Raw genomic sequence first — 13190 nt, forward strand, 5'->3', positions numbered from 1 at the left:
AGCTTCTGTCATCGCAGTCCACCTCAACGCTCGGCAAGGACACAAAACATGTTCTAAATCAATCAAGCAGAATAGGAGCCATTTCTCATGGAAGTCATGTCTTCCAACCAAGTGACCGTCACATTCGCTGAAGAAATCCAATTCGTCCGTAATCACTGAATTTAATGCCCCACCTCTACACGATAAGAAAAGAGAGGGACTTGATTCATTTTGAAAGCCAAATGTCGCAATTGCCTCCTTCTTTGAGACGCAACCACTGCCATTTTACTCGCCAGACCCCACGGGCTCCGTTCTTCGCTGTCCTTTGCAATGCGCGCGGACGTCGACCGCCTCGTGTGTGACGCCGTCTCAACGGACACAATTGAGCTTGTCCGATGCTCCAAAAGAGCTCCTTTAACGAACGCAGCAGCGCGATGGAGGCAGCTTCGCGTCCGCATGGGCCAATTGACACGCGGTCTAAAACACAGCTGGCACGATGGGCTTCATTACGACGGCAAGACGATTGTGTGTCATGCGTCAATACTACATAAAGACTTTTGGCTCGAAGCGCTCGACAAGCACCATCGCTATGGCTTTCATTTACGGGCATTCCACAAGGCGTGGAAGCACGAGATGGCCACTTATGAAGATCATGGTCACAATAATTGCAAAAATGCATCGTTTTTTGATTGGCTCGATCATGGCAACGGCCAATACGTAGAGTTACCCGAATGTACCCAGCACGGGTTACGTTCGACTCGAGTGGAGTATTGCAATGCCGAGGAACGCCAAGTTTATAAGCTCGAGTTTGTGGCATTAAAAGAAAGTAAAGCCGTGAGAGTTCAGTACGCAATGTCACAACGTGTCATTCATACGGACGAACGTAGCAAGTGGATCTTTGTGATTGATCTTTCGGGGTTTATGTACCTCGGTCGTAAGCGTAAAGGCCGATTTCATCACTCGAGTTTTGTCTCGGGGGCACCCATCGTGGCGGCTGGCAAAATTATCATCAAGAATGGTATTATTCTTGCCGTTGAGCCACATAGTGGCCACTTTAAACCACGTTTAGAGAATTTGCAAGCGCTTTGCTCGATTCTCGCAACCCATGGCGTCGACATTGATCGAATTGCGTTTATCAAGCCCAAGAAATGGTCCTGTGTCTGGCCCTTCCCACCTCAGATGGATCTTGAACTCGAAGACTTTGCTTCGGCGTCTGATACGGACTATAGTCTTGATCGATTTGAGGAGGACGGCGCCATGCTTGAGTGCACGTAGTTGTGCTTGTAATCTTATGAAGTGTTTGTATATCAAATAAATACAAAGGGTTCTTGAATACCGTGACAAAATTTGGGCATAAAGAGCACAACTATTTAGGTCTATAATAGGAAACGAAAGCAATTATTGGATAGATTTTTGTCAACATTTTTATGTATTTTTTTCGATTAAGACGTCAAGTTTTTTTTTTCAAATGACCAAGAAGAATCGAAATGGTCTCGCAAAGGGCAAACGAGCTACTACTGGCTCAAGTAAGAAGAGAACAAAGAAAACAAAGACGCGAGTGATACATTTCGTGCATAAATCTCAAAAGGTTTCGCAAATGCACGATAGGAAGGGCAAGAAAAAGAGTCACACGAACGCTCTGACACCAGCTGAACGACTGGCTGAAATGCGCCGCAAGATCGACGGTGGCAAGTTTCGCATGCTTAACGAACAGCTTTACACAACGACAGGTGATGCCGCTTTCTCGACGTTCCAGCAAGATCCGGAACTCTTTGATGTGTACCATCAGGGCTTCCGGGAGATGGCGAACAAATGGCCCACGAACCCGCTTGACACGTTTATTGACTTTGTCAAGTAAATTGCCAAACTTTATATGCCTTTTTACAATTAATACAATTTAAGTGTTTTATATACTGTTAGGAATAACCCGGAGGCTATAGTCGCTGATTTTGGCTGTGGAGATGCCAAATTGGCCGAGAGCGTTCCAAACAAGGTGCATTCGTTTGACTTAGTGTCCCGCAAATCCATAGTCACGGCGTGTAATATTGCCAACGTAAGTTTATTGCCAATACTGCATGGAAAGACAACCTTTTCATAATTTTAATGCTGAATCGCAGGTTCCTCTGAAAGATAGTAGTATTGACATTGCCATATATTGCTTGGCACTGATGGGTAAAAGTGTGCGTGAGTATGTGCGTGAAGTATACCGTGTCTTGAAGCCCCAAGGCGTGCTGAAGATTGCAGAGGTTCAAAGTCGCTTTGAGAGTGCGTCGATAGGTGGCATCGATGGGTTCGTACAGACACTTTGGGCCATGGGATTTGATTGCCGACATACTGACGCACGGAACAAGATGTTTGTGCTATTCGAATTTATAAAATCGTCACGCAAACCACAAAAGGTTAAACCCATTGAATTTAAAGTGTGCGAGTATAAACGACGATAAAAAAAAAATTACTTTAAGATTTGATAACATTAATTGATATTTTTTTGGACATATGAGAAATAAGGGAAGGTTGAAATACCGGTAGTCTACTGATAGCGCCTGACGAGACGGCCATTTAAAGCTTGTGCTGGACGTGCGTTATTGCCATTGTCCGTAATTTGGTACTTCATGAGCTCTACGTGCAGTCGGTTAAAGTCGATAGGAGAGATTGTGATTGGCGTCTCTGCTACCCACCAATCGACGATTTCATCGCAAGATGGTGTCGTTAAACTTCCTGAGTAGTTATAGATACCGCTGGTTTTTTGGACTAGAGTTGCGTACGATTTTCTGGGTATAAACAACCGAGTTGTCAGGCGTTAACGTATAAAGAGTAGATAGTCTAAGTAAACGTACAGTTGCAATACAATCGCTTCGGAAGCGCCAATTGTATCGAATGCGTCTAGCATCGAGCTTAGCCACGGGTCTGACGTGACGCCAATTTTGAGAAAAATACCCGTAACCAAAAGAGCTTTGCCACTGCTTGAAGAGTGAACAAAGTGGATCTCTCCGTCGAAAATCTTACCATCAAGCGCATGTTCTGAAGGAGTATGCAAGTGGAATTGAACCATGTTGTAAGTGGCATTGCCTACCAAGACAGCGCAGTTGCCTGAAACATTAACAGGTGTAGATAAGTAAATAAGCTGCTCTAAGAAAGTTATGGGAGGTATTGAATGTTACTTTCAATTGCTTGAACGTCAAGGAGCCCAGTAGATTTCGTCACACTGTACTTTGAACAACTTCCGCTAAAGAGAAGAGGAAGCTTCGTTCCTTTCGACGCACCAGTTGTCAAGATGTTAATAGGCGACTGAGAAATTCCACCGCAAGCTTTCCAGTTATCAACCCACTTGGAGCTATGCAGCATATTGGAATCGTTAGTACGGTAGCCCCATACGGGTCCCGTTGTAACATCAGCGGAGAGTCCCGTTTTCACGTCAGCGGAAATGGTCAATGCGTGGGCAATGATTGCAGCAATAGTGGCTAAGAGCTTCATTTGCACAATACTCGGTAGCCGATGCGAAGAGTCGACTAAATTGAGATATGCAAGACGACAGAGCTTGTCTGTAGCAAGAGCTTAACATTTGAGTTTCCATTATTCCTACAACATATTCAAGGAAATTGGTGCACGTGTCTTTAAAAAAAAACGTTCATGCTTTGTACTTGAGCTCGACAGGCACATTGGTTTTTCTGCTGGAAGTTACAACGAAAAAGTGCATTTGAAATTAGCGATCAAATGAATGCTTTCTTTCTACAAGTAGCATTTTCTAACAAGAGCACGTGAATAGAAATGCTGGTTACAACCCATAACCTTTCTCATTTAATTACGAATTTAAGAAAGCGTGAGCTGCCTGGCCGAAAGCCCGAACAAGCCAGAATTGGCCTGGCCTCTGTGACCCGACACTTCTTTTCGCTCTTAAACGAAATCGTCCTATTCTACCTGCAAGTCCAAAAATTTAAACACACTTATTGACTCGGTTGATGAAAAGAATGCTTTACATTACGCTTTAAATTTCATGGAAAATATTGCAAAGAAGCCAGTACAGGATCTTCCAATTATAAAAATTGGAGAAGTTGCTGTACAGCATTCTAGTTGCGTATTTTAAATCTTTTGCGAACGGATTGTAACTTCCATCTGAACGGATCTGGAATCGAATCAAGTAAGAAAACAACAAAAATAAAAACCCTCCACTAAATCTCGTTATAAAGAATATAGAGCCTCGTTTAATTTTGTTTTTCATGAAGTTATCGCGACTTAAATGACCTATTTCATTATCACAAAGCATCAAATCGTGGGTGCGTGAATGCGTTCGATAAAGACTCCATGATAATTGTAATGGTGTCGTCGATTCTTAGCCTACCGTGATCATAGCATGGCGACAAGGTACCGTCAGTATGACTGATGGCAACACAAGTCCATTGTAACGCGACGACTCTTAGACTTCAAGGGATCCGTACGTGTGGCCAGCCGGATCAATACGTCGCCGCGACTCGGGATCCGTCAATGGTTGATATTCCGTCATAAATTCACGTCGCACGCGATCGCGATCATTCGGATTTGGCGTGCGACGAGCAATTTCAGCCGCTTTCATGGCATTGCGTGAAATCAATGGCGAGCGTGCAAACGTCGATGCTGCAAGGATCTCGGGCGTACGAATTAGATTCATCGATTGCTTGATTGGCTCAAGGTACACAAACCCCGGAAGACGTAGCGTGCCATTGTACACGGCTGTGCCAAGTAAAAGCGTTAGCATTCCTACGAGTTGCAACCAGCTCCAGATGGTCCACCGTTCACCAAAATTGCCGGAAGTAAACCCGTAAAAGAGCACTAAATCCGCACCCCAGACTGTAATGGGACGAAAATTGTCTAAAATGGCGTGCCAAATGGAATTGAGCAAGTACGTCACCGAAACCGCAAAGACATTGTACCCTAAAATCACGAGGAGGTACACAATAACCACGATTTGTGCGAGGGTACTATTTACCAGCATCACATACGCATCGTCGACGCGTTCATTCGAGCCTAAATCGTTGCCAGGAATTAGATACGCCAGGGGGTACACGACCAAAGAGGTGAATAGTAACCCCCAGACGCCTTCCATTCCCACGACGACAAGAGGAGGTGCACTGTCACCTTCATCCATGAGTTTCTCTTCAAACACGTACTGAATCGCTTGAATGGCGCAACTCAGGACGATCATTAACACGCCAAATGCAGGATGTTGGGTGGTAGAATTATTGTCTTGGCTAGTGGAGTCTGCAAGACTCGTGGCACCGACTAGGACCGCGGCGAGCATATTGAGACCAATGCCAATCCACATGTAGCTCCGTAGACGATCTTTTAAGACAAAAACCTTGAGGAGAGCCACAAAGACAATTACCGTGCATTTCATGAGTTGAAACACGCTAACCGTGACGTATAAAAGTCCGAGATTGGCTACGAACGTTGCCACGAGATCAAAAGCTGCTGGAATTGCGAGTAAGAAGTACATTCGACGCGGGATGCGGTAGTGGTATTTCACTAGGAAGAACACACACACACAAGCATATAAGTCGACTACCATATTGTTGGATACGGGTGGAATGACTACGAAATTACGTACTTGCACCTCGAGGATTGCGACGCCATTGATGATCGACGTAGTAATGATACGCCCAGTGGATCGGTAGTGCAAAGACCATGGCCAAGAACATGAGCCACGTTTGAAAAATGGGCTTTTCAAACTTCTTTACTTCGCCATCAAGACCAATGGAATCAACTCCGTACAAAATCTATCCTTGCAATGGAGAACGAGAGTCAATTTGGATGCTAGCGGAGTAGTGGAACCAGAGTGAGAGACACAGACCTTGCCGGTTCTATAGACGGCACGGATACACGGGAAGTCAGTGAAAACACCAACCCGTATCGATTGATGCTAACGTACAAAGTGGTGCATGTGCCTGTGAGTAGACCCATGCTGAAGACCAGCGCCTCTCGTGACCCGCAGGACATGGTTTCTTGACGTTGCGTGCGGAATTCGTCGATTGAGTGTGGCGAGCAAAGATACCTTTGGGGTTTATTTAGAATTTGGACCAATTAGCGAAGCATTTCTATTCGAGGGAAGGTAATTCCTGAAGAAATGACTGGCGTAGGCAACGATTAGTACAATCGTATATATAGTTCTGCAAGTTGAAGTGTTTTTCACTCGTTGCTTTAGTGTCCGTGTACTATTTGCGTTCGTTATGTTAATAATACATTGCAACATTGACGAGGTATCGATTCGTTCGTTTCTTGATTAATTCTTGATCGCAAACTTCCAAGGTTGTGGACTATTTCTTGAGCTTAATGTAATTTAATTGATAGAATGGCCTAGCTTTGTATGATCTCTTTAATTCAGCCTGTGCTTGAAGCATACGCTCGGCTATTGTGTTTTTTTCTGTTGGAGCCAGCGATGCAGTGTCTTGCGAAACGTCGCACCGTTTCTACGATTTGATTAAGTTTTTAGTAACTGCGTCCACAACGACATCGAGCGTTACAGCTTCGACTAGTTAGGCTTTCTTACTGTGCCTTTGCGCTCCAGAGTCGACAAAGTTTGAATTTCCAGACAAGCGCGGACGAAAGGAGCGCTTCTGCGCGTTATATTCTACCAATCGGAATTTAGCACAGAAGACGGGATAGTGATGTCTAATTTACTTGTCCGTTGCTTGCTCAGGTCTCACTTCCTTTGGTAATATCTGCATGTCATAAAATGTGAAGCCGGAAATTTATCGCTTGATCAAGGGATACGAATCCGCGGCACCTTAGAATATGCTTAACTTAAATGTCTCCGTCCGCATATGTTGCCGCATTAGTGACCAATTTTGCCTCTTTTAAGAGATTACATCACTTGTCTCTTGAGTTATGGCACTCGTACTAGTTGGTGCCTTAAATGAATTGATAGACGGAATTCGTGAGGCTAAACTCAATAAATTTACCACGTGTGATTCGACCAAGAGGTCGAAATCAACTTCGTTCAATTTCAAGCCGCAATACTTGTCGTTTGGATATTGATGGCATCTCTCTCTTCTATATCTGCCAGCGTCGTGCGTTTTAAGAAATCGTAATAAGCTTTGAACTTGAACTTGAAACATTTTTTTGCTATAAAATGCGATCGCGAAGCATATCATCAATAATGCAAACTAAAGTTATTTGTGGATGTTATTCTAAAAGAAAACACTAAGTTTATTTTGTAAGAAATTGAATATAGCAAAAAACATTAACCCACAATCAAAAACAAGACTCGTCAATTCGCACGATGACTGAAAAAAGGTAAGTCTGATGTAAGTCTTAAATTCATATTTTGTTAAGAATCTGCAAAAAGGGATAAATCTCGGTAGCAAAACCTTCATTTCGTAAAACAACGCATTGTCAAGACAATTAATAAATTTTAAGCTGCATATGCGTCGATTTGGTATCTATAGTTCAATAATTCATGACCTTTTTATAATGAAAAAGCGATGAATGTTGCTTCCTACTCAATTCTGAAGGAATCGGCGAATTTCAAAGAGTCCAAAATCGCGTCCCCAATACTCTTGTGGGAGCTGAAAGTCGGAAATCTTGTAGTATTCAAAGCCAATCTGCTCTAGTCGTTGAAAGAACGTGTAGTGCGTATCAGCCCGATTCAAACCCAGTAGAATCAATGTACGAGACGTGGACAAGTGCGTAATTGTGTGCAGCAAAGGCTCGTAGAGCTCTCGCAGATACGCCACATCGGTGCCCAAAAGGACGTTAATATCTAATGCAGCATCATGGCTACAATGGCTCTTGTCACTCGTGCTTGAAATCGTCTTGAATAGGCTCGCTATCTGGGCAAGCGAGCCCCAATTCAGTTCGACGACGTGTACCTGCACACCGGCGCGCACTTTTGTAGCATTAATCTTGGCGTTTCGTCGAAGTCCGTCAAGATACGCAGCTTGATCCGTGAGGTAGACGTGAGCTGGTTTAAAACAAGCGGCCACCATGAGTCCAACGTACCCTGTCCCACTACCGACCTCGACGACTCGCGCGTTCTTAAAGATGGAGCCGTAGTGTTTGCGATGCATTTCCAAGTATGCTGCGAGGAGCTCCCCACTTGTCCAGATTGAGCCGCCAATGCCCGATTTCCAATTGCAATGGAACTCGAGCACAGCTTCCGTCATGGTGTCGTCCTCGTTCTGGACACGCTTTTGTACGATCATGGTCGCTTGTTGTTCCTTACGATGCGTTTGATAGGGCTGATCTTCCTTTGCTAGATGTGTCGTGGTTTTCAGCGCAAGAGTATCATTGGCCTTGAGACGGGGGCGCGTAGTAGCCATTGAGTGCCACGTCAAAAGGAAGCCATGTTCACGACCGTGACGACCTTTTATTAAACATACTGCGGTAGGTGCAATGATTAGTCATAGCAAGTCGGTGGGCAAGCTCGCCCGGTATATCGGTATACATCGGAAATAATGGTCGCATGTGATTTTAATCAGGATATTGTATTAAACAATAATTGATCCTTGACAATATAATTATAAATGTAGTAGCGTTGCCAAGAGAATGCAATAAACTAACAACACGTGGCATTAAGACAATCTAGACCGCGTCTAGGACTTTACCAGAGCTTTCCGAGGAAATAGACGGTTTGGTTTCCTCCTTCTGTGCTGCATAGGCTATACGAACAAGTCGCATCTCTTCCGCCACGACTTGAGCAGCAACGGCTGCAAATTCTTTTTTTATTGGATCAATAACAAGTTTCTAATCATAAAAAACAAATTAAAAATAATAAAATCCATACAATTCATGAACAATACTTGCGCACAAACCTGAATCCGATTATCAAAACGAAGAATGGACTGAAAGAGATGTATGTTTTCAGAAGCACCATTGTCCTCAATGAGTTTGCTGTACACCAGCGCCAAGATATCACATAACGACAACAATACTTCTCGATAATCCAGTGGAAAAGGCTACATCGCATCCATCATTAGCGAACTCACAAGCTTATTTAATACAATACGCTCACAATCGGTGGCGTCATGAGTCGACGATACATTGGTCGTTGATTCCACTTGTAAACACTGGGCCGAAAGGCTTCTTCCGTCGAGTACGCGTCGAAATTTTCCTTATCATACAAAGTACTCGACGTGGCCACCATCATTTTCTACAATACCAATATATGGTGATCCGAATTTTTAAACATACAATATTATTAATTGAACAACTCTCCATTACCATACTTTGGACTGCTGTCGATGCAAAGAAAAACTCCAATTCTTCAAGCAATTGGCAACAGTTCATGGCCAAGAGCTCTGGATGTGGGGTTTCCTCCACGAGTTTTCCAAGGCCAAGGCCCAAGTAAAAGAATTGGGCACTACGTCGACTCCTTGGCTTCTTTCCAATATATTGCAAAACTTGTTGTTCGCGTAAAAGTGCGATATTGAGCCAATAATTCGATCCTTCGTGCATTGTTTTGAGATAATTCCAATCAAAGCGTCGGTGTTGAATTAATTCTTCCAAGATCTTCATTCGTTGCTGAACTGTGACTTCTTGCAACAATTTGGCCGCGATTAAAGCATCAACGGCTGCAACCGTGGCAACTTCTTTCGATGTTTGGTCCGCGATATCTAGAGCCTCGTTGACGTCGTTGGCGTTGCTATCCGTAGCGTTTTGAGACGCCGATAAGAGCGAATGGAATGACAACGACGCGCTTGCGAAGGACGAAGTTAGATTGGATGATACTATTCCAGCAACGGATGCTACCGAGTTCCCAATTGTAGAAGCGGAAGAGCGGCTATTACGTCTTTGATGTAGCGCAGGCGTGGCTTTCGACTCGTTATTAACGTTTTCATTCGTATTGAAAGATGCAATTAAGTCTGGGAACGCGGACGGAGGTGGCGGCAGCGATGCCAAGAGCTCTTGCTCGCTAGAAACAGCTTGCGTGTCTTCCATAATTACACTGATAGATCAAATTGCATTTTCAAAATTAAACACGACCTTTTTTTTCGTTTTATCTATTTTTAATACGATTTGCAGGAAAATGGAAATGGAGGCGGCAAGCACGAAGTTTGCATGCCGAAAGTGCCGCTGTGTCTATTTCACGGACGCCCATTTGAAGGTCCATGAACCGGCGCAGCACCAGATCGCAGCGCATAGAAAGCGTAAAGATCTCAAGCATCTTACAAGCGCAAACCATGGTGCGTGTTCGTCGTACTTTTTAGTCGAGACGCTCTCGTGGATGGACGAGGCGTTGCTCGCCAAGGGTAAAATTCACTGCCCAACGCCAAAGTGTCACTCCCGACTCGGTGCACTTCAGTGGTCGGGCTCGCAGTGCTCATGTGGCACATGGGTGACGCCAAGTATTAAAATCACCAAGAGCCGAGTCGATGCGATCCACGATGAGCAGTACGGCATTTGAAATTATTTCCCGAGCTCGCGCAAAAGTAGTCCATTAGTTGCACAAAGAATCAAAAACAAAAAACAAAAAGCACCAATCAGCCATGCAAAAGTGTAACTTTTTTCATTTCCATTATAAAAAGAATTGCCTTTTATACCGTAAGGTCCCAGTACTTAATGCACGCATCGTTGCCACTTGACACGAGTTCCGTTTCCGAGAGAAAACTCACGCCAGTGACTCCGTCCTTGTGCGAAAAATCAAACAAGCGCTTTTTCATGGGGTGGTCCACATCCCAAATGTAAATCCGCTCGTCGAGTGAGCCACTGGCAACAAAGAGGCCACTCGGTGCCCACGCAACACTCGTGACCCGCGTCGAGTGGAAGACCCACATGCTTTGTACCTTGGCCGAGCGCGACGCAACGTCCCACACGCGTACTTCACGGTACGTGTCACCGGCAGCAAGTAGCGTGCCATCCGGGGAGAATGCGAGACACGTTAGCGCCCCCAAATGCCCCGTAATCTCGCCGCATTCGACCAACGACGATTCCTTGACCACGTCAAACAAGTGGATTTTCATGTCGTCGTGCGCGCCGACGGCCACTAAATCGGCCGATGGGGCGATCGCGACACACGTGGGTGTCCATGAGCACTCGGGTAGTTCATATACGAGCTTCTGGTCCTGCACGAGCTTCACGCCTTTGTTCGTACTGACCACGACAAGGCCACTTGCCGTCATGGCCACGCCATTTGGTTGCGCATGCAGCGCCGTGGCACCAGTGTACTCCTTCTCCGTGGCAAAGCGCACGTGGTCGTCCCACCCACTGCTTGCAATCTCCTCCGCACGTGCAGCAATGCCCGTGATCTTGGCCGTATGGTGACTCCCGCCAAGTTTAGTTGCCACTTTCGACGACCAGGTACACACGACACCATCGTAACTCCCCGTTAAAGTACGATGTTGCCGCGGGTCCGTGGCAAGGGCTAAAATACTCACTTGATGTCCCTGGACAATTCGTTTCGGTTTTGACGGGTTTTGTAAATCGAGAAAATTGAGATCACCGGACAAACTAAGGGAAATGATGTGGTCGTGGCACCATTGAACGGCCACTTGCATGTCCTGGAGCTGGGGGTGCAGGCCTCCAAAGGTGAATTTGGTCCGAACTTGACGGGACGCGACATCCCACAATAGCACCGTCTTGTCCGCGGACGACGTCAGTACTTGCGTGCCGTCGGGACTCCAGCAAACCGAGTAAATGGACGCTTGGTGTTCGATTGGGAACTTGTCGACGAACTCCCCGGTCGTACCGTCGTATAAACACATGAGTTTATCTGACCCCACACTAATGGCAAAATCCCCCGTTGGCGAGTACCTTATACAATTCACAAAGTTCGAATGCAAATGGTTGTTGTTTTGCTTAAACTTAAAAGGCGGACCTTCGTACACGCACACGTTAAAGTCTTCACTCGCCGTGAGGATACGAAATGGACGTGTGGGGCGATAGTCGACACTTAGAATGCGCTTTTGATGCCCGACAATCTCCCCAATGCTATTGCCTGTATCCCACATAAAGACACGAGCCATGACGCCACGGCCATCGCCCACAGCAACAATTCGCTTGCTCTCGGGATCCCACGACAAATCTTTGATTTCGCCAGCAAACACGGGAATCTCGAGCTTTAGCGTGTGTTCCGGGTTATCATACGACCACACGCGTACCTTGCCCGACACGTCGCCAGAGGCCACCCAGTAACCATTGGGTGAAAATTTGGCCACCGTGGTGGGTTCATTGTGCCCCTTGTATACGAACGTATCCGTGGGGTCGTCGAGGTTACGAACGATTACGAGTTTGCCACTACAGTAAATGAGTTTTGGCTCTTGCGGATGGATCCCTAGTACACTAGGAGCTCCGCGGTGGGTTGTGGGGTTTGGGCCTACTGTTGCCTATGTGGTTACGATGCAAAATTAGTATTTTGATGAGTGCAAGCGTCTATTTACGCACCTTCAGGGCTGGGGGTGCCACCTTCTCGATGGGGTTTGAAGGAGTTGACATCGTTAAAGGGGAAATCTGACAATAACTCTGCCACGTAGAAGGCAAATTGGAATAAATAGTATTAAGTGGGGAAGGACTTACGAGAACTAGTACTAATTACTGGAAGTTTCGGCAACGGGTTTTACCTTGTTTTTACCTAGAATACTTATGTGGCGGGGTGACATGTTACGTAAGTATGATTTCCTATAGGAGGAATAGTAAATATTAATTTCTATGAGAGGAATTAAATACAGAAGTACAAAATTATTACCGCTACTAATTTTGACTGAAATAGCTCCACATTACCAAATTTGGTAATATTGATGCAATCAGACATTAGCTGTAACGGGGCACCTTTCACTAGTACTGATCAATACTAGTTAACCTTACACTGATTATAGTGTAGGTTAGGTGCCTCAAAACTTCACGTACACAAGGGTGCAGATAAAGGTTTCTAAGTAGCTGAGGGTCTATAGCTACCAAAGGTTATTAAAGGATTAGAATTAGGGAGAAGTGAAAGTGTAACGGGGTGTATCGTTACATGAAATTAACAATAAAAGATTGTTAATTAATATTATCCAAAAGGTAGATAATATTTGGAGGAAATTACTTTAAATAGTAATTTCCTGAATTCTTATCCATAAATAGGTATAGACCATTATGTCTATCTATTCCGCAGACTAATCAGCTGTAGAAGTAATCAAAGAGAGTTACGAGATAAGATAGATAAGAATTCATTTACATGTTTAGTATTAGTTTATAGTTAAGACAACATTTACAAAAATAGATTAACAAGACACTTAACTATATTAATACAGTTTTCATTTTAC

General features: G+C 44.8%; 8 protein-coding genes across 8 annotated transcripts; 3 read left to right on the forward strand and 5 right to left on the reverse strand.

Moving 5' to 3' along the window:
* Positions 1-309: 309 nt before the first annotated feature.
* CCR75_001067 (uncharacterized protein) lies at positions 310-1254 on the forward strand (the record flags this gene model as incomplete). Its single annotated transcript, XM_067959172.1, has 1 exon — positions 310-1254. One exon carries the CDS (start codon positions 310-312, stop codon positions 1252-1254), a length of 945 nt encoding a protein of 314 aa, XP_067821156.1.
* Positions 1255-1347: 93 nt separating this feature from the next.
* Positions 1348-2456, forward strand: CCR75_001068 (uncharacterized protein). The gene is made up of 3 exons (XM_067959173.1): positions 1348-1833; positions 1900-2032; positions 2097-2456. The coding sequence occupies exons 1-3, from the start codon at positions 1448-1450 to the stop codon at positions 2421-2423; spliced, it is 846 nt and encodes a 281-aa protein (XP_067821162.1). The 5' UTR covers positions 1348-1447; the 3' UTR covers positions 2424-2456.
* A 53-nt stretch (positions 2457-2509) lies between these two features.
* CCR75_001069 (uncharacterized protein) lies at positions 2510-3453 on the reverse strand (the record flags this gene model as incomplete). The annotated part of the gene is made up of 3 exons (XM_067959174.1): positions 2510-2750; positions 2817-3069; positions 3141-3453. 3 exons carry the CDS (start codon positions 3451-3453, stop codon positions 2510-2512), a joined length of 807 nt encoding a protein of 268 aa, XP_067821163.1.
* A 940-nt stretch (positions 3454-4393) lies between these two features.
* On the reverse strand, positions 4394-5949 carry CCR75_001070 (uncharacterized protein; the record flags this gene model as incomplete). The annotated part of the gene is made up of 3 exons (XM_067959175.1): positions 4394-5478; positions 5561-5729; positions 5854-5949. 3 exons carry the CDS (start codon positions 5947-5949, stop codon positions 4394-4396), a joined length of 1350 nt encoding a protein of 449 aa, XP_067821368.1.
* Positions 5950-7451: 1502 nt separating this feature from the next.
* Positions 7452-8270, reverse strand: CCR75_001071 (uncharacterized protein; the record flags this gene model as incomplete). Its single annotated transcript, XM_067959176.1, has 1 exon — positions 7452-8270. One exon carries the CDS (start codon positions 8268-8270, stop codon positions 7452-7454), a length of 819 nt encoding a protein of 272 aa, XP_067821367.1.
* Positions 8271-8414: 144 nt separating this feature from the next.
* CCR75_001072 (uncharacterized protein) lies at positions 8415-9980 on the reverse strand. The gene is made up of 4 exons (XM_067959177.1): positions 9172-9980; positions 8963-9100; positions 8763-8906; positions 8415-8694 (listed from the first exon to the last, which is right to left on the reverse strand). Exons 1-4 carry the CDS (start codon positions 9886-9888, stop codon positions 8533-8535), a joined length of 1161 nt encoding a protein of 386 aa, XP_067821370.1. The 5' UTR covers positions 9889-9980; the 3' UTR covers positions 8415-8532.
* Positions 9981-9982: 2 nt separating this feature from the next.
* Positions 9983-10354, forward strand: CCR75_001073 (uncharacterized protein; the record flags this gene model as incomplete). Its single annotated transcript, XM_067959178.1, has 1 exon — positions 9983-10354. One exon carries the CDS (start codon positions 9983-9985, stop codon positions 10352-10354), a length of 372 nt encoding a protein of 123 aa, XP_067821369.1.
* A 921-nt stretch (positions 10355-11275) lies between these two features.
* CCR75_001074 (uncharacterized protein) lies at positions 11276-12381 on the reverse strand (the record flags this gene model as incomplete). The annotated part of the gene is given in 3 exon segments (XM_067959179.1): positions 11276-11311; positions 11325-12272; positions 12331-12381. The coding sequence occupies 3 exon segments, from the start codon at positions 12379-12381 to the stop codon at positions 11276-11278; spliced, it is 1035 nt and encodes a 344-aa protein (XP_067821372.1).
* Between the last annotated feature and the right edge of the window lie 809 nt (positions 12382-13190).

Source organism: Bremia lactucae, linkage group LG5, assembly GCF_004359215.1.
Source record: "Bremia lactucae strain SF5 linkage group LG5, whole genome shotgun sequence".
NCBI classification, from domain to species: domain Eukaryota; phylum Oomycota; class Peronosporomycetes; order Peronosporales; family Peronosporaceae; genus Bremia; species Bremia lactucae.

Excerpts from the sequence above, each read along its gene's own strand:
- CCR75_001072 (XM_067959177.1), bottom strand. The coding sequence starts at position 9,888 with ATGGAAGACACGCAAGCTGTTTCTAGCGAGCAAGAGCTCTTGGCATCG. Across the intron at positions 9,101-9,171 it reads CGACAGCAGTCCAAAGTATG|AAAATGATGGTGGCCACGTC; the intron begins GTAATGGAGAGT and ends TTGGTATTGTAG. Across the intron at positions 8,907-8,962 it reads GACTCATGACGCCACCGATT|CCTTTTCCACTGGATTATCG; the intron begins GTGAGCGTATTG and ends GATGCGATGTAG.
- CCR75_001068 (XM_067959173.1), top strand. The coding sequence starts at position 1,448 with ATGACCAAGAAGAATCGAAATGGTCTCGCAAAGGGCAAACGAGCTACT. Across the intron at positions 1,834-1,899 it reads ACGTTTATTGACTTTGTCAA|GAATAACCCGGAGGCTATAG; the intron begins GTAAATTGCCAA and ends ATATACTGTTAG. Across the intron at positions 2,033-2,096 it reads CGGCGTGTAATATTGCCAAC|GTTCCTCTGAAAGATAGTAG; the intron begins GTAAGTTTATTG and ends GCTGAATCGCAG.